Below are 26,819 nucleotides of genomic sequence, written 5' to 3'. Positions count from 1 at the left end.
AACTACTTCCAACAGACTGGAAATCTTTGGTACATGCAGAGATGTGATGAATGTGACATACATGTAGTGTGTAGCAGTTGTCCGGATTAGAGGGACATTATTTATTTAAAACCATGGTTTAAAATTAAGAGAAATTCACAATGGGCCTGATTCTTCTGTTACTTACACCAATATAAGTCAGGAGTACCTCCACTGAAGTCCAATTAATTCGGTGTAAAACCAGTCTGGGGGGAGATCCATGCCCACAGAGACCTCTCTTTCACTTTTCCCCATGAACCACTGATGTACGAGATGGTCCTGCCAATTCTCCTGGTATCTCAGTTCCTGTTTCTGATCCAATCTCCCCATGTTCTATACAACTATTGCCTTCTCCTTTGTACAACTCCCATCAGGAAACCATTATTAATATTTTAAGGGAAGAAGTTTCATGTTTTCAAAAGATATCCTTCCCCCTACAAGTGAAAGTCTCCAACAGACTTCTCAGTGATCCTGGACTAGCAAAATCTGTCCAAATACAGAACAAACACCTGCAAATTCCACTGATCTCTGGACTAATGGCTTTCATCTGCAGAAGCCCCCACATAGAGCCCCATCTTCTTTATATTTTCTGACTGCCTCAATTCAGAAAAGTGACAGTGAGATTTTACCATATACATGCACAGCGTGAGGAACCTAAGCCAGAAGGATAAAAAGGTTTAAAGAAAAAAAAAAAAGAGTTCCAGAATGTTCAGTTTGGACAAAAGCAACAAATAATCTGAAACATCAGATAGTGGGTGGGGAAAGTGAAAAAGGGGTGGCAGGAAGACAGATAAATTGCAGCAATAGACAGCAATGGAACTTGCCTTGGCAAACCTTCTGAGCTCTGCATCCATCTGTTCCACATTAATCTGTCTCCACTGGGTTTTAGTCCAATCATCAATGTTGCTCTGAAACAGTAAGTACAGATAAAAGTGTCAACAACAGTCGGTGAAAACAAGCTTCTGCTATATAATAGATAAATGGATATGATGGGTGGTTCTATCATCCAGTGGTAGCCCAAGTTCTTGAAACAGTATCTCTACTTTTCAAGCCTGCACCACCACTGCCATCCCAAACTGCACCAAATAACCCATTGTCTTCAAGGCTAAAACATAAAACAGGAATTAAAGCCATTTTAAGTTTCAGTCTCTGATAACGCCAGTAGAGCCATGTATGTATATACATTTATTATATACACATAGCACTGTATCTACATTTCTAGATATGATAGGATATACAAACAGAGAGCCCTGAAATTGCCATGAACACTTACCACACCTTCCAAAAACAAACAAAAAAACCCACACCTATTCACCTATCCTTTACCATGTTAATGGGGAAAGAAAAACAACAGAACACTGACCGTTTGGTTTTAGGAAAAAAATATCCACTTTCTTGGAGTGAGTAGAATTTTACAAGGCTGACGTAACATGAAAGTATCTACTGAATGTAAGTGCTTCACATTTTCCCTCACTGGTTTTCTCTTTAACTTTACAACATAAACTGTCAGATTTAATGCTGCTTTAATATACAGTATGGATACCACACAAAATACAATATGCAATGTGTTTAGTACAACATAACTCTGCCTTCTCCCTATTTTACTATCCATTGAGATGGCAAATGAAACGTATACCTTTGTGGTTAGGCTACATATCTTTTACTGCATAACTCATTCTGGACATGGTTTAAAATTTCTGCAACCACAGGTGAAATACCAAAAGGAAACAGGGTTGTAGATGAACCCAGCTTCCAGGGTCCCCTGCTAGACTATCAAAGTGGTTTAGTATGTGAACTACAGTAACTGTGCTACCGCCACTTTTGTCATTAACACATAGGGTGAAATCCCAGTGCCAATGAAATCCATGGAAATTTTGTTATTGAGTTCAATGGTGCCAGAATTTCACTGCTCGTGTGAAGGGTGCAGAGATCTGAAGGCAGAGCTAAGGTTGTTTTGGTATTTTAAACTCTTTCTTTCCATACTTTGCAATGCATATTTGTTTTAACCCTGCATTTCCTTTACCCTAACACTGAATTTTCTTGCTTTCTGGATTTTTGGTCTGTCTTTTTAAAAAAAGACCCGAAATCAAAACAAAAACTTCTGTAACAATGTTTCTTTTTATTCCTTAGGCAACTGATATGTATTTACAATCTTCCCTTCAGTTTAAAGTTTTGGGTTTGGGTTTTTTGTTTTTGTTTTGTTTTTTAATGCGAGCATTAAGGAAGTAGTTAAAATTGAGAATAGCAATATTTTGATCTTCATACTCTAGTTATAAAAAGATGGTATATATATTTTTAAAAATTGAAAACAACAAAAAGTTCCCACATTTACAACTTAGCTTTTAAACTTCCTTTAGAATAAAACTATGAATGCTTCAAGGAACCCTTCAGATAGTGCATTTAGAATAGTTTCCAGAGCTATAATGTGCCTTTAAAAAACAAATAAAACCTCTTACTGTAACATAAATATTAATATCCCACACTTCCTTGAGCAACCGTATTTCTTTGCGACATTGTTTCATTTGTTTGTAATCTGGAACAACCACTTCAAAAAGATTTGCAGATTTCTGCATTTGTAACATTTCTTCTTCCAATGCCTCAAGCTCTCGATTTTCCTTGAAGAGGAAAAGAACACTCATGAATAGAATTATAAAATTGGTACAGCTAAGTTCAGAATGACAGTGAGATCAGTATATCAAACCAAAAGCCTGCAGCAAATATTGTAGAGATGTTACATGTTTCACTTTCAGTCTTTGATATTTCAAAGGACTACAAGGTAGTATACACATTTATATTCCACACGTATAAACACAAAAATATAGGGACTACAATGTAGAATTTCACTTAATGTATCATTGTTTTTTTGATTTCTTGTAATAAATACACAATTTTGCCCCTCTGAACAAGTCACTTTTCTCATTATCAGTATAAAGTTGTTCTGCGAACTGAGTAAAAATTTAAAAAAAACCTGAAATGGTATTATATATAAAAGTATCAGTGTGACGCACCTTTGTATACATTTTGTACTATATGGTACAGTATGCTTGCATGTTCCTTCAAAAAGAATACATAGTACAAATTGCATTCAAAAGTGCATCACACTAATACTTTTTAATGGAACATGCAAGTACACAGTAAAAATAAAAAACAAATGCAATATGTTTTTGGTAGTGGTTTTAAGAGTTACAGATAGAAATACAGCAGTTAAATCTCAAGCTCTATTGGTTCCATGTCAAATACAAAATGTGCAATTATTTTAATGCATAAACCGAAACTTTAATTTTATACTAAAAGATTTCTAGGAAAATGTGCATTTCTGTGATTTTCCCATTACCTTATCTAGAAGTACATACGGATTTTTTGCATCAAAGCAAAAGGGAGCTTCCACTCTAAATCTTTCTCTGAATTCTATCTGCTTCCCCTGATGAAAAGAAATACAGGCAATAAATTATGTCAATGATCTTATTCTCATCGGAAACATGTCAGAAAACTGAATTCAGAGTTTGGCTTACATCAAATGAAGCACATTTTTTCCTGATCAGCGTGACCTCAGAAGTCTGAAGAGGAGCCACTTCATGCTTTATAGACGCAGCAATTTTTTTGGTGGTATTCCATTTTTCAGGCAATTCCTGTTGAACAATGTAAAATTATCTCATATGATACCTTTAACATTTCACACAGCAGAATAGATCACTTAGAAACCATCTATACAAACTGTTGATATGACCCCCAAATCTATCTAATATTCAGGGAACAATTAACTTTCATTATCATTTCACAACTCAGCTCCTTTGGACAAAGAAATTGCGTAGGACATTTTAATAGTAAGTTAGATGTGGCAGGGTTTTTTCCTTGGTAGGATTGATTTTAATAGCTGCAGCACAATAAATCACAAACTTTTCTGAAAATACAGAATAACTAAAATGTACTTCACTAGGCTATTCCATGTAGATTTAAGTATAATCACATAAAACCTAATCTATTAGGTACTGGGCACCTCTTGCACAGTGATTGGAGCAGTGAACTCTCATTGTCTCGACATATCAGAAATTCAGAGGCCATTCAGGGGCTATACTATAGTAATAGTGCAGTCAGAGTCATAGAATCATAGAATATCAGGATTGGAAGGGACCTCAGTAGGTCATCTAGTCCAACCCCCTGCTCAAAGCAGGACCAATTCCCAACTAAATCATCCCAGCCAGGGCTTTGTCAAGCCGGGCCTTAAAAACCTTTAAGGAAGGAGATTCCACCACCTCCCTAGGTAACCCATTCCAGTGCTTCACCAGCCTCCTAGTGAAAAAGTTTTTTCTAATATCCAACCTAAACATCCCCCACTGTAACTTGAGACCATTACTCCTTGTTCTGTCATCGGGTATAGCTGAGAACAGTCTAGATCCAGTCTAGTCAGGATTAAGGCCCATTATGCTATACATACACAATCACACACGTGAAATCCCTGCCCTGAAAAATTAATCTAATTTGAAATATGGTGCAACAAATAGATAACAAGAAGCAGTAGATGTGGTATATCTTGACTTTAGTAAGGTTTTTGATGCTGTCTCACATGATGTTCTCATAAACAAACTAGGGAAATACAACCTAGATGGAGCTACTATAAGGTGGGTGCACAACTGGTTGGAAAAACCATTCCCAGAGAGTAATTATCAGTGGCTCACAGTCAAGCTGGAAGGGTAGATCAAGTGGGGTCCAACAGGGATCAGTTCCAGGTCCAGTTCTGTTCAATATCTTCATAAATGATTTAGATAATGATCACTTACAAAGTTTGCGGATGATACCAAGCTGGGAGGGATTGCCAGTGCTTTGGATTATAGGATTAAAATTCAAAATGATCTGGACAAACTAGACAAATGGTCTGAAGTAAGTAGGATGAAGTTTAATAAGGACAAATGCAAAAGTACTCCACTTCAAAAGGAACAATCAGTTGCACACATACAAAATGGAAAATGACTGCCTAGGAAGCAGTATTGTGGAATGGGATCTGGGGGTTGTAGTGGATCATAAGCTAAATACGAGGCAACAGTGTAATGCTATTGCAAAAAAAAAGCAAACATTCTGGGATGTATTAGCAGGAGTGTTGTAAGCAAGACATGAGAAGTAATTATTCTCCTCTATTCTACACTGACTAGGCCTCAACTGGAGTATTGTATCCAGTTCTGGGCACCACATTTCAGGAAAGATGTGGACAAATTGGAAAAAGTCCAAAGGAGATCAATAAAAATGATTAAAGGTCTAGAAAACACAATCTATAAGGGAAGATTGAAAAAAAAATTGTGTTTGTTTAGTCTGGAGAAGAGAAAACTGAAGGGGGACATGATAACAGTTTCCAAGTACATAAAAAGGTTGTTACAAGGAGGAGGGAGAAAAATGGCTCTCTTTAAACTCTGAGGATAGGACAAGAAGCAACGAGCTTAAATTGCAGCAAGGGCAGTTTAGGTTGGACATTAGGAAAAACTTCCTAACTGTCAGGGTGGTTAAGCACTAGAATAAATTGCCTAGGAAGGTTGTGGAATCTCAGTCATTGGAGATTTTAAAGAGCAGGTTAGACAAACACCTGTCAGGAATGATCTAGATAATCCTTAGTCCTGCCTGGAGTGCAGGAGACTGGACTACAAGACCACTCAAGGTCCCTTCCAGTCCTATGATTAAGTAAGAATAAGAAATTATTGGAGAGGAAGAGGATGAACTTAACAAGAATAAGATCATATGGTTACATATTTTTGCTGTGTGCACAACTTTGATGGTTCTTAGTCATTTGAAAGTTTTTTCCAGAAGTTATATCCATAAAAATCAGCAACCAAGTAAACAGTAGTTGGTTGATGACTTCTAGATATCACAACAAAAGATCTTGAGAAGTTTGATATGGAGGGGTGAGGGGCAGAGGGGGAGGGGAAGAGTATAACAAACAATAATTTCCAGAAATGAGTCAATAAGATAATGCAATGATTTGGTAGTCTGTAATGAAAACATTGTAACTGTGATGCTGGAATCACTGGGTCAAGTGATTAAGTGTAGCTAAAACTCGTGCATTCAGCTGAAGCAAATAGGGCAATGAACAATTAACTTCTGTAAATGCAATTAAGACAAGATGAAGTTCTTTTAAAATTAATAAGTTAATTTTCAGTTTTTCATGGAAGATCTACCCTTGAAGAAAATATGAGTTCCAGATTGCTAATTTTTAACGTAAGTTCCTTCTAGGCAAGAGCTTCTTAGCAGAACAATGACACATTACCCTTTATAAGAAACATAGGCTATCTGTAGTTTGGCAGCCAGATCGAAGTGGAAAAGATTAATTTGCTACATTTCTGGGGAGGTGGGAAACCCCACTCCAAAAAATAAGGACAGTGCTATGAAAGCTGGTCCTGGCCCTCTCATTGGTGGGAGGGAAATGAGAAAACAGGAGGTAGGCAGAGAAATGGCAGGCTCAACTTCCTGTGGCAAGCTCTCCTGGGAAGAAGATACAGCACACAGTGACATGAGCACCAATTGGCTATGGTAATAGCAGCAGGGACACAGCCAGCAGTGAATCAGCTCTGGGCTCAGGGACAAACCCAACGCAGCCTAAGCATGTGGTTCTTCAAGCCTGCATTGCACTGCATGTAGGAATCAGACAGAGCTCAAAGGGAATGAGATGCTTCACTCCGTGACTGAGAGGCTGAAGCTGGCACAAAAGCTGGATAAGATATGGCAGCAGCTGGCAGCAGTTTTGTTTGTGCTGGGAGAGAGAGGGACAGATGAAAGCTGCTATAAAAAAAGCACACACAGAAAGCTGCCTAACCTCAGCAAGGAAGTGAAGGTAACCTTTGTCTGGGACGGACACATCTACTCCTGGGGGAATTCTGCACCAAAAAATTAAAAATTCTGCACACAATATAAAATTCTGCAAAATTCTGCATATTTTATTTGTCAAAATAATACAATATAATCACTCTGGTTTCAATTATTTCGGTAATTTATTTAAACTACAATACAATGGATGGAGAATGAGAGTGGGGAACATTGGAGGAAATCCCCAAACCTGCTTGCCTAACAGTAATGTAACTAGGTTTGACCCTTTATTTCTAGTTATTAGTCAACAAATATATGCAGCCATGTGCTCAGTGTTACATCACAGGCAACTGAAGAGCAAGTGAGGGCTGGGGAATCAAACTCACAATTTATATTGGCTACTGACTATCTCCAGAAAGGTCAGTAGCAAACAGTTCATGGAGCATATTCTGATAGGAAATTTTTTCAGTCCAAAAATGTAGACCAGTTCTAATTATGAAAGCAACATAAGAATTTATAAGGCCGGACTGTCCTTTACATCACTCTGTCAATGTAAAGGAGCCTTAAAACTTTTACACCTGTTTTATACTGCTCAGGGAATTCACAAAGAGAATGGGAACAATTCACTAAGCAGGCAGGCTGCTAGATTCTGCTCTGCCTGAGGGGATAGTGCATGTCCCACTCCTACCTCCCCAGTAACACCCCGAAGCCCTGCCTCTCCATGCCAAGCCTGCTGCAATAGCAAGTGACAGGGACAGAGCGAGTCTCTCTCTCTCTCACACGCACACACACACACACACACCTAACTGCATAGCCCCCCAATCTCGGGCAGTGATTTACATCTCTATTGGCTGCTCCAGGTGCCCAAACTAACCTGCCTGTGTTGCCAGGGAGGGGCATGTGACCGTTCTGATGGGGAAGCAAAGGGAAGCTGCAAGAAGTAATTTTTCTGCGGGGAAGCAAAGAAATCTACAGGGGACATGAATTCGGTGCACGTGCTGTGATGCAGAATTCCCCCAGGAATAGACACAGAGACATTGCTGATAAAGTTGACTGTTATTGATAAGTGTTTGGAATGCTTTCTAGATGAATTTCTGACTCCCCAATAGGCAGACAGAGGGGGTATGCACCCTAAGATGAGTCATGGGTGCTAAGAACTCACTAGTAACAAAGAGGTCCCCCTACTGCATTTCATAAATGCAAGTAAAAATAAATGTGACAAGCCAAATGGAGTTTTGGAAAACAGGATGTGTATTGCCTATATATTAGCTGCTGATCTCACTATAAACCTCTACAAAAGTAACTTCTCTTTCCAAAAGCAGTTCACATGCTGTTTCAGACCATTTTAGAACTCAGAATTTTGTGCATTAAATGCTGTTTTTGCACTGAGATAAGAAATTTAAAATATTTTATGCAAATTCCTTTTTGTCTCAACCCCCCACCCCCAAGAGAAATTTCAAATTTAAATTTCAAAGTTTTCTAGACAAGACTGAGATGTTGGTAGGAAGAGGGAAGCTCTTTGGAAAACTTGCCCTCAATAATAGGAATATTATAGCGAAGGCATCTGCCCTAGTTTGCAGTCTTGGAGTCTTTTCATACTCCTCAATGCTATTGGATGCCCAAATTAACATGGTAGCAAAAAGCACCAATTTCCATCAGCAATTGACCAGAAGATTGCACCTCATTCTATCAGCCTCAGACCTTGCTACAGTGACCCATGCATATATAACCCTTTTTTTATTATATGGAGATATCCCTATCTCATAGAACTGGAAGAGACCTTGAAAGGTCATTGAGTCCAGTCCCCTGCCTTCACAGCAGGACCAAGTACTATCCCTAACAGATTTTTGCCTCAGATCCCTAAATGGCCCCCTCAAGGATTGAACTCATAACCATGGGTTTAGCAGGTCAATGCTCAAACCACTGAGCTATTCCTTCCCCACTTGAATCATGATTGTCTTTGAAGCCACACAACCTGAAAAAGTTCCAAATGGTAGAAAATGCAATAGCCTATTTATCAACACAGACCATTATGAGCTCATCACTCCACTGACTCCTCATAGAATCCACAGTTCAGTGCAAGGTTTCTGTCCTGATATTCCAAGTCTTTCATGGGATTGGCCCTAGCTGCCTGAGAAGCTCCTTCTCCAGCCGTGATCATAATAGCCATATTTCACTGGAACCATGAAAAGCCAGTTACTAGGGGGTGGCTTCCAAGTGCAGGAGACAGAACTTTCACAGGAGCTGGACCTAGTCTATGGAACTCTCAGTCTGAGGTGGCAAAAATGGACTATGGTCCTCACTCTGTTCAGAACTAATTGCAAAAAGTTCTCTGACTTGGTTTTCCCCTCAATAAGTTCTTCACACACAAAGAAAACAAATAATTTAAAATTTTAATAAGAGCTACTTTTCCTATGGCTGGGAAGAAAGTGACTGCAATTATAAATTTCTACATGATTGTGAAATGCTCAGATAGAATGGGGGGGGACATATACATACATAAGTACAGAGTATTCTTTTTTATTTTTAATCCTACAATACCTGTAACTGGACATAAACTTGGTCTGACAACTTCTGTCCATAGTTTTCCAACAGTGTAATAGTCTCTTTTAGAGGTTCAAAGAGCTCATCAGTAGATGCCTGTCTGTCTCTCACAGCCAGGAGATGCCCCATGATTTCTATTAGTCGATTATCATCTCCTTCATTCACTTCTTTTTGGAGTCCAGTATCTGTCACTTTTATGAACTCTTCTAGGTCAGTCAGACTATCAAAGAGAAGAAAATAAGATTTCAACCCTGAAAACCTTTTTTTAAATGAATGTGATCCAATGTACAACAAGCTTTAAAATTAATTTCTATTACGATTACTTACCTTTTGCATTCAGAGTATCTTAAAACAGTTTTGGCCTGACTTTAAAAGGTGCTGAGCACCTGCAGCTTAGATTGACAGCGATGAGATTTGCCAGTGCTCAGCAGTTTTGAAAGTCAGGTCATTTCCACCTAATTAAAAAAACACTGTTACAAGTCTATCCCATTAGACACAAATATTTTAACACACCCAGCTTTAAAATTGCACATTAGCTGCACTAGCACAAATTCTGCCTGGATATACAGCCTGTCAAACAAGTTTAAGGTAATAGGGTTGCACAGAGTGTAAATCGGAGCAAAATTCAGCTCACTGAAGCATTACATTATTTAATAGATATTAATGACTTAAGAAGAAAATAGCAAGTTAGAATTATTCTGAAAAAAAATAGGATGCATTTTTACCTGCCAATGACAAATCTCAAAAGATGTTCTTTGAACATCCAGCTCCATTTCTTAATAATGTTTAACAAACTCATTTTGAAAGGTTTCATATCCACCTTAAACCAGCTTTCAAATGTTCTGAAGTCTTCAAACTTGCTCATCTGAATGTAAAGATTCTCATAGATGTCAATCTACAGCAGATAAAAGATTATATTACATACACAAACATATCATCAAATAATTACAACCCATACTTGATGGGGACCACATCCTGAAAAAAAACTTTTCAGAACTCCCTCTTTTGGCCTTCAAACAACCCCCCAACCTCACCAAACTCATCATCAGGAGCAAGGTCCCCACAGACCAGGACACACCAACTTAGGGCAGCACTAGGGGCTTCCTGCCAGAACAACCGATGCAAAACTTGCAGACATATCTCCACTGCGACAATGATCAATACCCTCCCCAAACACATCTTTCAAGATCCACGTGTCCTACATGTGCCTACAACATATAGTATACCTCATCCTGTGCATCAAATGCTCCAATAACTACTATGTGGGTGAAGCCAGACAATCACTACACTCTCGAATGAACTCACACAGAAAAATGATGAAGCCAAAAACACCATATCAATTGTAGGTGAACACTTTTCACAAAACAATCACTCCACATCTGATCTTTCAATACTCATCCTCAAAGGAAACCTGCACAATAAAAGGTGAGCCTGGGAACTTAAATTGATAATGCTGCCAGACACTAAAAATTATGGACTCAGAGACACTGGTTTTAAACTCACTACAACAATTTGCAACACACAACTGCCTGCTAACCCTTAGCAGCCCACTTCAAAACTCTTTTGCATAGCAATCTAACCCTTACTGCCCACTCCATTTCAAGTGGCCTCTTACAACATGCCTTACCTCTTATGCTTCATCTGTCCCAACTTGTATTTAGCTCAGACATGGATATCCTTCCCCAAACCTGAAAAACGCTGTGTAGCTCAGAAGCCTGTCCCTTCCACCAACAGACATTGGTCCAATAAAAGATATTACCTCACCTACCTTGTCTCACTCCAATATAAAGTAAGTGAAAGCTGCAAATGAATATCTGCTTGCTTGCCTGTCCTTTAAACTGATCAGTAGTAGGCGGCTGTTCAGGCACTCCCTCATCGGCATGAGCTTCTATCTCTTCGGAAGTTAGAACACGACCATACAGCAGAAACTGCTTCATAAACTCAGCCCTGTCATCTACCCAGAGATAAGCGTAGGTGTTCAGAGAATTTCTGTAGTCCAGGGCTTTCCTGATTACATCTGCCACTCTGTCCATAATCTCTTGCCTGCTCTCAGATAGATCTAACATGTTGTCCATATCGCTCTAGGCACGAGAAGAGAAGTAGTTATTTTACAGCTGTAAACCAACTATATTAAGTATTGTGTTAATATTAATACATAAATCATTAGTTAGTTTACACTTGCTATATGACTGCAAAACTCAGGAATCCCCATCACCACTGCCACCAAAAACTGCAAAGCTACATCTGTCAGGGATTGTGTAAGTATACTTGGTCCAGCCTTAGTGCAAGGGGCTGGATTAGATAACCGTTTGAGGCACCTTCCAGCCCTACATTTCAGTGATTCCATAAACAAACAATCTGGGCAGCTCTCTATATTTCTGGATACTATGCCATATACAGAACTGAAAAAAACAGTTATTTCAAAAGAGGAATGGAGATTTTCAGCAAGTTAGTTGAGGCTGAATGTCTCAGGGAATTAATAGAATTCAAGTCTCCAGGTAGAGGATGTTGCTGTCCTCATCTCCACAATTGATTAAGCTTTGGTGAAAGAAAAGGTCACTTTGTGGACCTTCCCTGGACCTTTACATAGTTACTCGGGTACTGAGCTGCTGGGTAGCAGTCGTGACCTGAGCGCTGCCTTTGGGCCCAGCTTTGAGGCTTGTGGTCCCTCCCTCACAATGATGCATTAATTGTGGAGCTCAAATATTTTGCAATCCACATTTATTTTAAATTAAATTAGATCCATTACTCCCATGTATATGGAGAAAGTACAAAATACCTGGTAATTTTCTACTTCCAAGTGTGCTGCTACTCTTTTCACCTGGGCAGACATTTTGAAAACATTGCTCAAAAGTTCTTCTACTAGGTCATAAAAGCCATCGCCAGCCTCTTTATCAAGTGAAGGTTTAAATTCGATCTCGGGGGCACTAAGGATCATTTGTGCCTGAAAAAATGGAGCAGGCTTCAAACCCTTCTCTGTGTTCTCCAAGAAGAAGTCTAAATTGTGCATTATTGTGTTAAAGAACCCATCAACTATAAAGTCATCAATGTACTCTATATAAATCTTCCAAGAGTCTGAGGAGGAATCTGCTTTGAAGAGCTTTAAGTTTTCCTGGGAAAGAAAAAACAAGTTACAAAATGTTTTAATCGTATAATTACCTAGTGCAAATGATTTGTCATTCAAAATATTTAACTGCTTCAATGCCATTTCATGTGGTAAGTACTAGGACAAAATAAGATTCCAGTGATACCCATTGTAACAAGTATGGCCCTGATCCTAAAATCTGATCTGCCGGGGTGGACCTTGCACCTGTCTGCAGCCCCCTTGATGTCACTGGAACTCTGTGCAGGGACAGGATTTCTGTATGTATCAGATTGTAGTTCAGGGCCTGAATTACAATGGAGCATCACCATGTTGAAAGAATATAACTGCACACTACTACAGCATATCACTGCTTGTTCTGCACTCCAGTATAAGCCCTTATTAGGTTTATCTACATATAATATTTTCAAAAAGATAAAAATCCTCATCTGGTCTAGTTCTTAAATAAAAACAACTCTTTACTTGACACTATCAATAAACAGATTAGAATATGGACCAGAAGATAGTTTCAAGATAATGGCATAAAAAAGAGTTATTGGATAAAGAAAAAGTCTATTTTTCTCTTTCATCTGACATACAATTTGTGTCAGAAACAAACAAGCAAAGAACTTTCAAGGAAGTCAGCAAAAAAGGGGGCGAGGCATGCAAGTAATTGGCAGAGAACTTTCAAGGAAGTCAGCAAAAAAGGGGACGAGGCATGCAAGTAATTGGGGTGGGAAATCTTTTTTCATGTCAGGACTTTGATACAGAAAGAATTACTTTCTTGCAGATTACCGGTAGTTGTGTGGCACAGCAGCTGATGTTTGAGGAATTTTTGTGTGGGGGGGGGGTTGTTACATTTTATTTAGCATTCATAAATAACAGGGAAATAAAACACTATGTATTTTTAAATAAGTACATAACTCATGTAATCTTCAAATTTAGAAAGAAATTATTTTATAAATATACCCTCTGAAACAGACTATAATATGAGCTCCAGTTGCAAAGGTGATTTTACCTATAGAAGTCAAAGGAAAAATTTAGCACAGGGCACCAGGGTAACAAAACTGAGACAATGGCTGTGCGTAATTCAATCTAGACAATAATTCCTCATCTAATGAAATAAAAAGCAATGGTAATTTCAATCAGTGTCAAGATTATTTTTCCATCTTGTCCCTATTTGTCTTTAAATGTGTTAATTTTAAAGGGACTGTTATGTAATTTGTATAACTATTTCAGTAATTGAACAGTCAAGTATACATCAGCGAATTTAACTGAATGCTAACAATTTGCAGATTATAGAACTCCAAATATTTAACCTCTTCTGGCTACTATAGATATACCCTCACTTATCCTTTAAATTAGCACATTCTTTGCAGGATACTATTAATACAAGTGTGGTTATGAATAATAATAATTAAAATAGGTTTTTTTAGAAAGATTAGATCTAAAAACTATGTATGATTATTGCAGAAATTACCTCAGCAAGCTGATGAATCTTGTAGCCATCCTCTTTTAGAAACTTGTATTTCTTAGCAAGTCTATCTTCTTTATCCTCCAGACTTAACAAAGCATCTTTCCTATTATCTTTCCTGGAAAAGAGTGTGTGTTCTGCCCATGCATTCATAATCTGCTGAATTGTTTTAATATTCTCCTTTGACTGTTGAACTCTCTGCTCCAAGTCATACACTGTAGCTTTCACTTGTTCAATATATTTCCAGCAATTCTCTTTCTGCCATGTGAACACTTCTTCTGCTTCTCTTAACTGACCATCAATGGCTCTCAGCTCAGTTTCAATCAGAGGATATTCAACCTCCAGAACAGTCTGTTTAAGTTTATTGTACCACTGAACAATGAGTTCAAGATTTCCAATATACTGTTGGTGTAAAAAGACATTCATAGGGTAAAATTCCTCTAAAGTAGGGCCGCCAGTGCCATTTGAATGCCTACATGGCTCTTATGTTGGCAAAGCAGCTATTCAGTAGGGCCACCGTACCCCTGTTCACTGGAAAGGAGAACCATTCTGGCCCCAAATGGTACAGTATGAAATGGGTTGTGGGGGACCATGGAGCTGGACGAGTCAAGGAGCTATTGGATCCACACTTTAATTATGCAGTTAAAGTGGATCTGCCAGCCTGAACTGGATCTGCCTGTGTGGATAGCCCAGGGGTGGCCAACCTGAGCCTGAGAAGGAGCCAGAATTTACCAATGTACATTGCCAAAGAGCTACAGTAATACGTCAGCGGCCCCCCATCTGCTCCCCAGAGCCTCCCGCCTGCCGGCAGCCCACACCATCAACACCTACTCCCCCCTCCGACCGCAATCAGCTGTTTCACGTGTGCAGGAGGCTATGTGGGGGGAGGAGCAAGGTCATGGTAGGCTCAAGGGAAGGGGCAGGGGCCTTAGGGGAAGAGGTGGAGTGAGGGCAGGGCTTGGGGCAGAGCAGGAGGTTGAGCAGTGAGCACCGCCCAGCACATTGGAAGTTAGCATCTCTAGCTCCAGCCCTGGAATCAGTGCCTATGCAAGGAGCTGCATATTAACCTCTGAAGAGCCGCATGCGGCTCCGGAGTCACAGGTTGGCCTGCTCTAGCCACTATTCCAAGCTACGCTACAACCCCATTACCTTCCTGCCAGTTGCAGGATCTATTTTGTCTCCTGCAGAGTTTTTCACACAAAACCTGGTTACCCCAGATTATGCAAAGAAAGTCACATTTCAACCATATTGAACAGAAGAACAAGTAAAGCGAGCACACACACACACACACACACACACACACACACACACACACAGCAAAACTTTGCAATAAAAAGGATATATTTCATACTTCCTGAAAGCACAAACCTTAGTAAAAATGTTCCTTTTCTCATATATTGCTAATGCAGAATCTGGAATATCAGATCGATTCAACATCAGGAGATAGGTCACCTCTCTCAACAAAGCCACTAGCTATAAGAAACAAAGCAGTATTATCTTTTTTTTAAATCTCCTTTCAGAAGATACGTGGTTTTTGTTTAATTCTGTGTGTAACCTCAGATAGTAAGATGCTCAGATACTATGGTGGTGACCATGTTATAAGAACCTCTGTAGAATAGAACCTCTTTCAATTAGATCCAGGAGCATGAGGATGAGATCGGGCAGGGTTTAGCAATCTAAAGTGCTATCTATACTGTAAGGTAACTACCAACTATTATTATTATCCTCCAGCTGTCTCTAGAGAAAGCATTCAATACTACAACTGCCTTCTTTATTTCTGAAGTTGAAAATTCTCTCCAATGCTGGCACAGGGCAACCATATTTTCCAACTGAAAAACTAAGACAATAATATAAACAATCATAGGAACTGTAGCATAAAACAAAGGCATTTTCCCCAAGCATTGTGATTTAATCATATACTGAAATATTAATTTCACTTTAGGAATATTCCCGATTTATAATTCTGTTAACGTTTCTAATTCATGGGGAAAAAACACTGGACAACACACATTTAATTGTAATACTTTATATTGTACCTTAGAGTCAAAATTCACACTTAGGAGACCATTTTCAGGATTGCGTTTAATCAGTGGTTGATCTAAATTAAATTGACAAACTTCATCCACCTGAGATTTCCATTCACAATAGATCTGCTCTTCAAATTGGTCAATTAAAGTCAACATCTCTATGTATTTCTGATAAACTAAAGCAGTTTCAGGACCTTCCAGGATTCTGGGAGAGAAACAAATCACTCAATCCATTTTATTCATTAATAATTAACAATAACATTGCCAAATAAATTTAGATGCAAAAGTCTTACTTCTGACATTCTCTAAATTTTAACAATGTCCTCTGTTTCTAAATATTGTCTTAGTTAATTCTGGTCTCATCAGCCAAACCACATAAAAAGTTGAATGGAGACCAAGAGTGAGAATGCATTAGACCTAACAGCCTCACTGAGGACAATAAAAAAAAAAAAGCTGTGTGGAAGGGAGAAGGCACGCTCCCTCACTTTCCTCAGTGGTTGTACCTATTGCCCAATATTCCAAAAGGCTGTCCCACACTGATCTCAGAATAGTGCTGGTTTCTGTTTCACTATTGAAGTACATATATTTTTCTCTTAGTGGAACACTCCATCCATGATGTTGCCTCATATTAAAAACTGGAACTGAAGAGATAGGTTGTTTTAAATTTTTGTATCCTAAGTGACTTAAGCCCTGTCACAGGGGCTGGGCTTACCAGTGGTGCTGCCTAGCATTTAGGTCAATGGGTGCCAGCTCTCTCCCACCTATATGAAGTCCAACATCCCCACAAAAGAAAGGGTCTTCAGCCCACTGGATTGGCATGCTCTTGACTCAGGGCTCATAGTGTCTCTGTCCTCAACTCCTTTCCAAGTGGGAGAGGAGAGGAATTTATGCCACTACCTCAAAAAGGAACTTCAGAAGTTACAGGACTCCAGGTTCTCCCTCTCCACCAGGCTCCAACCCCAGGGCCCTATGCAAGGCAGAGGCAGCAAACACCTCAGACTGCTTCAGGACTGCCTCCCTGGCCCTGGGCCAACTCCTACCACTTGCTTCCCACAAGGCCTCAACGTTCTTTACTTAAACAGAAAATAGAAAAAACAACAAACTTCAGCTCAGCTTCACACTGGGCCAAGGTCACAGATTGTGCCCTCTCCCCCCTCTCACCTGGGGCTATCACACTCTGCCTTTATCCAGGGCTTCAAGCAGGCTGCAGTCCCTGATTAGCCTCTGACTCAGTCAGGCTCCCAGTTCAGGACTCCATCTCCCAAGCTTCTTTCTATCCTCAGACCTCAGCCCAAGAGAGAAAGCTCCCAGCTACTTCTCTCCTGGGTCTCCTCCCTGGACCCTCTTCAAGGGCCTGGGATAACTGCTCCTTGCAGGCCCTTCTTTGCAGTAAGGGCTTCTGCTGTGCCCTTGCTCTGGAGCTCTCAAGATAGGTCTGTCCTTCTTATCTGGTCTGCCTCCCTTCTGAGCTGTCTGGCTCTCTTTGAAGCTCCTGCTGCAGCAGGCTCTGCAGGTGCAGTGGGGCAGAGTCTGCTCCTTAGCTCCAGTGTGGGTTTTGAACACCCCAAAGTCCCATTTAGGCACTTTTGAAAGTTTTACTCATGTAGAATAATTTTTTGCTTAAACAGAGTACAAGTCAGTGTTGTCTCGAAAGCTAAGATGTTCTCAGCTTTGCTTTGTTTGTGATTCACTCAGACAACACTTTTTACAAATATTAAAAAGCAATTCTGAGGTTGTACAGGATACCCATACTCTGTGTGTATCAGCACTTACTACTGAGTGCCCCAAACCTGCAAAGAGAGCTGCATTGGCTCAAGGTTCTATATGCGTGGATCATTTTGCAGATTCAGGCCCTAAAACTGTTCCTCAACTTGTATTGACATCAACAATTCCAATGCACAAACAAGGAGGTAAATAAAAAAGTGCCACAGTTGCAAAGGGGCCACAATACAGCCTCTAAAACTGTGCCCAACATTTCATATACATGCTATTTTTGTTTTAACATCAAAGGTTATGCACATAGAAAAACATTTACAGTAAAATGGCATGCAAGATTATCGTGTAATTTTAGAGGCCTCTTTTAAAAGTGGATCCTGGTCCATGACTGGGGCTCTCAGGTGCTATGATAATAAAAATAAATAATAAAATTGTATGGAAGCCACAAAAATTTCATCTACAAATACAGACTCTTTTTTTTTTTTTAAAAACAATAGTTATGTTTGGAGTTCTTGTCAATTCCAGTCTGATAACAAAATGTCTCCATCTCTCAAATCTTGATATTACAGTGAAAAAAAAATGAAGTAAATTGCTAAAGCCATGGAGGTCCCTTTACCTTAAGACAATATTTACAAATCTGAAAAATCATATCATGTAAGCAATGCATATTTGGTAGATTCCTGGGAGAGAGACAGACAACCCTTACATAAACAAATTACTCTTTTTCACCAATAATTGGCAATGCCATGTTCAAGGGGTGTTAATGCTACAGTCATAAATAACTGAGTGTGAACACTCACCGGTGAGACAGATACAAGAAGTTTGACCAGAATGTCTGTATTCGTTCTTGAAGTGCTTTGGACCATTTAAGGTTTCCTGAAGTAAATGGCATATTTTTGTTTATTATTTCATTCCCCTCTTCCATCTGCAAGCGTTAATATAACAAAATGAATATACAAGCAATTATGAATTAAGAGTTCATTGGCTACACCTAACAAAAACCAGGAAAATATTGCTTTTATTTTTGCTTTGCTACATACCTGCCTAATGTGCTCATCATACAAGTGTTTGCAATTATCCAGCTCTTCATCAAACATTTGCAGTAAGATGTTGTAATTTGGGCTAAAAATCTCCATGATAACAGGTTTCTCTAGAAAATAGCCAAAGATGGCTAAAAGCTATAAAAATTAAAGAGTGTCAGATTCCATCATTTATAATACTTCAAATTTGTATTAAAAGTACCTTTTTAGTCTTATTTCACACTGAAAATCTCACACCAAAAATAGCATTCCTGAAGCACGTGGGCCAAATCTTTATGGAGCTACACCCCCAGTTTGCACCAGTTGAGAATCTGGCCCTACATATTTGCTAATATGCTATTAAATTGTACTAAACGAGTGCACTGCAAAAGGCTTCCGGTGTGAATGTTTAATATGTGTCACTTAAAACCATGGGACTGGGATTTTCAAATTCAAATGAAGATGGGCAAGTAACTTCCTTAGACTCCTTTCAAAATCCCAGCCTGCAGACTGCTCTGATCTTTCTGAGATCTTCTCTCTTCCATTTTCTCACTGTCCAGAGATCTTCCTCCTTTCCCGATGAGACATTGGTTTCCTGATCTAATGTGATCCCACTAGTTCATCTAAACATTTAGTTTTAGGTTCCCTGCAAGCTGCATGGAAGCTTTTGAAAGACACCATAATAGAGGCTCAACTTAAATGTATACCCCAAATTAAAAAACATAGTAAGAGAACCAACAAAGTGCCACTGTGGCTAAACAACAAAGTAAAAGAAGCAGTGAGAGGCAAAAAGCATCCTTTAAAAAGTGGAAGTTAAATCCTATTGACAAAAATAGAAAGGAACATAAACTCTGGCAACTGACGTGTAAAAATATAATTTGGAAGGCCAGAAAAGGATTTGAAGAATAGCTAGCCAAACACTCAAAAGTAATAGCAAAAAAAAATTTAAGTACATCAGAAGCAAGAAGCCTGTTAAACAACCAGTGGGGCCACTGGACAATCGAGGTGTTAAAGGAGCATTTAAGGACAATAAGGCCATTGCGGAGAAACTAAATTAATTGTTTGCATCAGTCTTCACGGCTGAGGATGTGAGGGAGATTCCCAAATTTGTCATTTTAGGTGAAAAATTTGAGGAACAGTCCCAGATTGAGGTGTCATTAAAGGAGGTTTTGGAACAAATTGATAAACTAAACCAGGGGTAAGCAAACTTTTTGGCCCAAGGGCGGGACATCTGGGAATAGAAATTGTATGGTGGGACATGAATGCTCAAAAAATTGGGGTTGGGGGTGCAGGCTCTGGTTGGGGGTGGGATCTGGGGTGGGGCCAGAAATGAGGAAGTAAAGGTGCGGGAGTGGGCTCCAGGCTGGGGTGAGGGTGTGTGTGAGAGCTCTGGCTGGGGGTGTGGGCTCTGGGGTGGGGCTGAGGAGTTTGGAGTGTAGGAGGTTGCTCTGGGCTGGGACAGAGGGGTTCAGAGGGCGGGAGGGGGACCAGGGCTGGGGGTTGGGGTGCGGGAAGGGTTCAGGCTCTAGTTGGGAGTGCGGGCTCTGGGTTGGGGATGAGGGGTTTGGGGTGCAGGAGGATGCTCTGGGCTGGGATCAAAGGGTTCAGAGGGTGGGAGGGGGATCAGGGCTGGGACAGGGGATTGGGGCGCAGGGGATGCTCAGAGGTGCAGGCTCTGGCCGGCGCTTACCTCAAGCAGTTCCCAGAAGCAGTGGCATGTCCCTTCTCTGGCTCCTATGCAGAGGCACGGCCAGGCGGCTCTGCACGCTGCCCCGTCTGCAGGCACCGCCCCTGCAGCTCCCATTGGCCACGGTTCCAGACCAATGGGAGCTGCGGGGACAGTGCTCTGGGCAGGGGAACCATGCAGATTGGAGCCCCCTGCCTGCCCCTACATGTAGGAGTCAGAAGGGGGCCATGCCGCTGCTTCCGGGAGCCGCGTGGAGTGGACGGCAATCCTGCTCCCCGGCTGGAGCGCCGGAGTGGGGCAAGCCCCCAACCCCGCTCCCCAGCGGGAGCTCAAGGGCCAGATTAAAATTGCAGGTGGACCAGATCCAGCCCGCGGGCCGTAGTTTGCCCACCCCTGAACTAAACAGTAATAAATTACCAGGGCCAGATGGTATTCATCCAAGAGTTCTGCAATTTCACATTTGAGTTCCTTCAGAACTACTAACCATGGTATAAAGCAACAGAGGGTCCTGTGGCACCTTTGAGACTAACAAAAGTATAGAGAGCATAAGCTTTCGTGGGTAAGAACTTCACTTCTTCAGATGCAAGAAGTGAGGTTCTTACCCACGAAAGCTTATGCTCTCTATACTTCTGTTAGTCTCAAAGGTGCCACAGGACCCTCTGTTGCTTTTTACAGATTCAGACTAACACGGCTCCCCTCTGATACCTAACTATGGTATGTAACCTATCATTTAAATCAGCTTCTGTACCAGATGACTGGAGGATGTGACACCAATTTTTAAAAAAGGCTTCAGAGATGATCCTGGCAATTACAGCTGGGTAAGCCTAACTTCAGTATCGGGCAAACTGGTTGAAACTATAGTAAAGAAGAGAATTATCAGACACATAGATGCACATGATTTGTTGGGGAACAATAAATATGTTTTTTGTAAAGGGAAATCATGCCTCACCAATCTACTAGAATTCTTTGAGGGGGTCAACAATCATGTCGACAAGGTGATCCAGTGGATATAGTGTACTTAGATTTTCAGAAAGCCTTTGACAATGTCCCTCGTCAAAGTCTCTTAAGCAAAGTAAGCTATCATGACATAAGAGGAAAGGGTCCTCTCATGGATCGGTAACTGGTTAAAAGATAGGAAACAAAGGGTAGGAATAAATGGCTAGTTTTCAGAATGGAGAGAGGTAAATAGTGGAGTCCCCCAAGGGTCTGTATACTGGGACCAGTACTATTCAACATATTCATAAATTATCGGGAAAAAGGGGTAAAAACAGAGAGGTGGAAAAATTTGCAGACGAAAATTTGCAGATACAAAACTACTCAATTTAGTTAAGTCCAAAGCAGATTGCGAAGAGTTAAAAAGGGATCTCTCAAAACTGGGTGACTGGGCAACAAAATGGCAGATGAAATTCAATGTTGATAAAGGCAAAGTAGTGCACATCGAAAAACATAATCCCAACTATACTTACAAAATGATTGGGTCTAAATTAACTGTTACCACTCAAGAAAGCGATGTTGGAGTAATTGTGGATAGTTCTCTGAAAACATCCACTCACTGTGCAGCAGCAGTCAAAAAATGCTAACAAAATGTTGGGAATCATCAAGAAAGGGATAGATAATAAGTCAGAGAATATCATATTGCCTCTATATAAATCCAAGTTACACCCACATCTTTAATACTGCATGTAGATATGGTCACCCCATCTCAAAAAAAGATCTATTGAATTGCAAAAGATACAGAAAAGAGCAACAAAAATGATTAGGGGGATGGAACAGCTTTTGTATGAGGAAAGATTAAAAAGACTGGGACTTTTCAGCCTGAAAAAGAGATGACTAAGGGGGGGAATATGGTAGAGGTCTATACATTCATGACCGGTGTGGAGAAAGTAAATAAGGAGGTGTTATTTACTCCTCATAACACAAGAACTAGGGGTCACCAAATTAAATTAATAGGCAGCAGGTTTAAAACAAATGAAAGGAAGTATTTCTTCACACCAGGCATACTCAACCTGGGGAACTCCTTGCCAGAGGATGTTGTGAAGGCCAAAACTATAACAGTTCAAAAAAGAACTAGATAAGTTCATGGAGGATAGGTCCATCAATGGCTGTTAGCCAGGATAGGCAGAGATGGTGTCTCTAGCCTCAGTTTTGCCAGAAGCTGGGAATGGGTGACAGGGGATGGATCACTTGATGATTACCTGTTCCGTTCACGCCCTCTCAAGTACTGGCATTGGCCGCTGTCAGAAGACAGGATACTGGGCAAGATCTGGGCTACTTGGTCTAACCCACTATGGCCGTTCTTATGTAGGTTAATGCCTTTCTAAAACAAAGTCTACTATTTGACAATCCAGAAGCAGGATATACAGCTACATTCTGTGAAGATATTAGATTCAGTTTCCATGGCATATGCTATGCCTGGAGTATTTAAAGGTTAAGAGATCTGAAGTCCATAAATTACTCATTAACTGGATTTTTAAAACTACCCTGCTTCCTAACACTGCTCAGAGCATCCAAATTCATTGGAAGAAATAGCATAACTTTAAAAAGGAGAGAAGGAATTACAACAAAGCATACATTCAACTGCATCCAAGGTGGCAACCTTAGAAAAATGCACTTCAAATTATTTAGTTGAATATTAACTACAATTGTCCTAGATACACTGTGCATTATTAAACAGTTTATAAGACCTACCTTGACACAATTTGAGTGTAATCTGCATGGTGTGTTGCTACTACCTGACTAACAAATCACAGTATTGACTTTGTCCTGACAGTTATTGTTTTCTGTACCTTATGTTTAACATTACAAAATCCAAACCCAAACAAATAGTTCTTCAAAGGCTGGATAAAGCAGCAGGTTTTAGTGACAAAGTGAAAAAATCATAGAACTATTTTTCCATTTGAGATTATTTAGCTTTCACCCTCTGCACTCAATGCACAGAACACACAAAACATTAGTTGGGGGCTCCAAGGCAAATTTCCACCTATAGTACTAAACATGCCACTCAGAAAATCCACTGCCACAAAAAACAGATAAATAAGCTAAGCATAGTGCATATGTTTTAAAAAGTACTCATATATACAAATACCAGAAAAGATTACTTTACAAAAGCTTATAAACAATGAGAAAAGTACAAAGATGCTGTAATTTTCTATGGGCCCACTCCCACAAGGGGCTGAGGGCTTCTGGGAAGTGCTAGATGAGCTAAACTGCAACTCAGGCAAAGACGACAGGTAATTGTTGATAGAGAGGGGGGCACAATTTAAAGGTTCTGGGGGGCTCCTCACCACTTCACACATCGCCTCTGCTGCCCACCATTCGCCCTTTGCATGCTCTCCTTCTCACTGCCTCCCCCCTCACTGTCCCATCCCTGCTTTGGCCCTTCAGCCCTCCACCCCTGCTGCTGCTCCATAAACCCCTGGTGGAGCACCTCCTGCTCCCGGCACTGTGCAGAGAACCAGCTCCTGGCAGGAGTGCTCAGCACACCTGCAGCCTGCCCAGCAGGCTCCTTCCTCCCTCACTGCCTCTGGCTGCACCCGGGCCCCAGGAAAGTCCAAGACCCTCCTACACAGGGCACTGCCCAGGAGGAGCCGAGCCCTGCATGTGCCAAAGCTGCCCGGAGCCCTGTGCAGCGCTGGCACGGGGAGCCTCTTTGCTCTTCAGTTAAGTGCTGGAATGAAGCAGGGAGAAGTGATTTCCAGCCCATTCCTGCCCCAAACTTGCAGGCTCTGCAGCAGCCCCCCAGGCAATGGCTTCAAGCCCTCTTCACCCCTCTGCTGCCCTGCAGGGCCTGTGCCCTGACCCCAGGGTGTGCAGGGCCTCTCCACCCCCTCAGCTTTGTGCCTGAAGCAACAGCCATGCGCAGCACCGCTCCTCGTGCTGGGGTGCCCTCCACTGCTGAGCCACCTCTGGCTGGGCTCCATGGCCACTAAAACCCAGCACCCATGGCTAGTTCAGGGAAGGTAGGGATGGGATCTGCTGGTTCCCCACCAACCCAGGTCCCCACTTCTGGGTGCCAGCAACATCCCTGCCCCGCCTGCTGACACCACTTGCTCCAATGGCCTGGCATGGACAGTCCCTCCATAGAGATCCCCAGGATTCAGCTGTTCCTGCTGAGCCCCCAGCACTGTAATGGCTCTGCCCTGCAAGCCCCCCGTGCTGGAAATGGAAGGCAGAAATCTGGGGAGACATGTGATCCTGCATGCCCCCTTCCCAACACGTCGCCTCTGCCTCAGGCCAGGAGACTCTCATCACCTTGCAGGATTGAGCCCAATGGAACTACTTATGTACTTAAAAATAAAACACTTACTTACGTGCTTTTGGGGATAGGGGGACAAGAGCCTGATCCAGAGGCCATTGACATGGGGACCTTTCCATTGATTTCAATGGACTTTGGAGCAGGCCTTAACTGTGGATCCATGTCTGGAAGGGACTTGCATTCATAACTTTATTAAAAATGTCTGTAGTATTAAAAATATTAGGGCTGATCCTGCTCACACTGAAGTCACTCACAAACTCCCACTGACTAACGACCATCAGCTCCTGTTGAAGTCTCCAACTTTCAACTTGAATAGAGATGTCCTAGAATAACCTCCTAAAGATGAATTGTACTCGAGAACCTATTATTATCATACTTTATATCTAGTATTTGAGAATATTAATGAGCCACTTTGTATGACTCAGTAATATTTCGTCTGGATTAAAAAATTAAAAATATTCAACTCCATTATCTAGCACCATGGTGACTTTTAAACAAAGAACTGATTTATAGTTATGTTAGTTCAGAACTGACCTTGAATGCTGATTCTAAACCAGAACAGTCAAGAAATCCTACACAAAGGATTGACCCAAGACGTCTGTCAAAATCCAGGATTTTGGCTTTAAACTCAGCATAGTCATCTTCAAATTCCTGTAAAATATATTTTTAAAAAATTTTAATTTTAATTTGTATTACAAGAAATTTTTAAGCTACTAAAAGGAATACAACTATCATAACTCTTTCCAGAAAAACACCAATAAAGATTCCAAAACAGACTTAAACTATCTGTGATTTGATTTATTGAGATCCTTGGACCAAACCATGTCGTCTTAATGTTTGCTCGCTCCTTAATAGAGCTCGAAAAAGGAATTTAAAAATAAAATCTGTGTGTTTGTTTATACTGGGGTGGGCAAACTTTTTGGCTTGAGGGCAACATCTGGGTATGGAAATTGTATGGCAGGCCATGAATGCTCACGAAATTGGGGTTGGGGTGCGGGAGGAGGTGAGGGCTCTGATTCGGGCTCCGGCGTGGGGTCAGAAATTAGGAGTTCAGCGTGCAGGAGGGCGAGAGGGGGAGGGCTCCGGCTGAGGGTGCAGGCTCTGGGGTGGGGCTGGGGATGAGGGGTTTGGGGTGCAGGAAGGTGCTCCAGGCTGGGATTGAGGGTTTCAGAGGTGGGAGGGGGATCGGGGTGGGGCAGTGGGTTGGGACATGGGGAGAGGCTCAGGGGTGCAGGCTCCGGGCGACGCTTACCTCAAGCAGCTCTTGGAGCACCGTGGAGGGAGGGCATTGGAGCATGTAGGAGCCGGAGGGGGGCCATGCCACTGTTTCCAGGAGCCGCATGGAGCGCCCCCTGACCCTGCTATCTAGCTGGAACAGGGCAAGCCTCAGACCTTGCTCCGCAGCAGGAGCTCGAGGGCCAGCTTAAAACGGCTGGCAGGCCGGATCCGGCTCACAGGCTGTAGTTTGCCCACCCCTGGTTTATATCCATCTGGAATAGGTTCACAGAAGACCAGACTCACAGAACAGTGTTGCAGAAGAATGGGATGGAAATATCAATAAATAACACTAAAGCATGTAAAAAACTTGATGACAAAAATTATGGCAATTAGAACCTGGGAAGAGGGAGGAAAGGATAAAGAGAGGCCAAATAAATTACAATCTATATTTTTGACACTGAGGGATGTACGCTGGGAGATATTAAGTGTAGTGAAGGCAGCATGCGTAACTCATATGGGAATGAGCATCTGAAAATGCTTCCAAACAAGGCATCTAACATAGAGATAAATCACTGGGGCCCAGATCCATTGATTTCAGTGGACGTTAGGAGCCTAAGTACCTTTGATGATTGGGCCCTGGATAAATTCTGATTGACATTGAAGTCTCTAGTGGGGGCAGCATCCACCCTTCTTTAACTTCAAGGACTGCTGCAATGTGGGGTCTTTTGATCACATGTGTGATAGGCTTAAGGGGTATCACCCAGGATCTCTTCTCTTTTAGGAAAAAATTGGAAATTTCAGGTTTTACATATGTTATTGTGAATGTGTTCAGTAAGCATAATTCCTGTTCTCCAGATAAACCAGATACAGTGCTGTCCACTGAAAACAGTGGCAAATGCACAAATTACAGAAATGTACACTACAGCATCTGGTATATGTAGCTCCATATAAACCCAGCAAAATCCTCAAAGAATCCTAAACTTGAATCTGGAG

The 26,819-nt window shown here is 41.2% G+C and overlaps 1 protein-coding gene across 1 annotated transcript in view; it reads right to left on the bottom strand.

Annotated features, from left to right (window-relative positions):
- DNAH11 (dynein axonemal heavy chain 11) overlaps positions 1-26,819 on the bottom strand; it is a 294,982-nt gene that overhangs the window by 221,098 nt on the left and 47,065 nt on the right. Inside the window, exons 9-22 of the mRNA XM_034759480.1 lie at positions 25,143-25,259; positions 18,688-18,825; positions 18,448-18,572; positions 15,941-16,136; positions 15,273-15,377; positions 13,911-14,306; positions 12,128-12,460; positions 11,175-11,429; positions 10,074-10,243; positions 9,346-9,568; positions 3,531-3,647; positions 3,353-3,439; positions 2,475-2,633; positions 843-926 (exon numbers count right to left, since the gene is read on the bottom strand). Of these exons, the coding sequence (XP_034615371.1) occupies positions 843-926; positions 2,475-2,633; positions 3,353-3,439; positions 3,531-3,647; positions 9,346-9,568; positions 10,074-10,243; positions 11,175-11,429; positions 12,128-12,460; positions 13,911-14,306; positions 15,273-15,377; positions 15,941-16,136; positions 18,448-18,572; positions 18,688-18,825; positions 25,143-25,259 (2,505 nt within the window). The remainder of the gene's footprint in view (positions 1-842; positions 927-2,474; positions 2,634-3,352; positions 3,440-3,530; positions 3,648-9,345; positions 9,569-10,073; positions 10,244-11,174; positions 11,430-12,127; positions 12,461-13,910; positions 14,307-15,272; positions 15,378-15,940; positions 16,137-18,447; positions 18,573-18,687; positions 18,826-25,142; positions 25,260-26,819) is intronic.

Source organism: Trachemys scripta, chromosome 2 (genome assembly GCF_013100865.1).
Source record: "Trachemys scripta elegans isolate TJP31775 chromosome 2, CAS_Tse_1.0, whole genome shotgun sequence".
NCBI lineage: Eukaryota > Metazoa > Chordata > Testudines > Emydidae > Trachemys > Trachemys scripta.
This window is presented reverse-complemented; position numbering and strand designations above follow the sequence as displayed.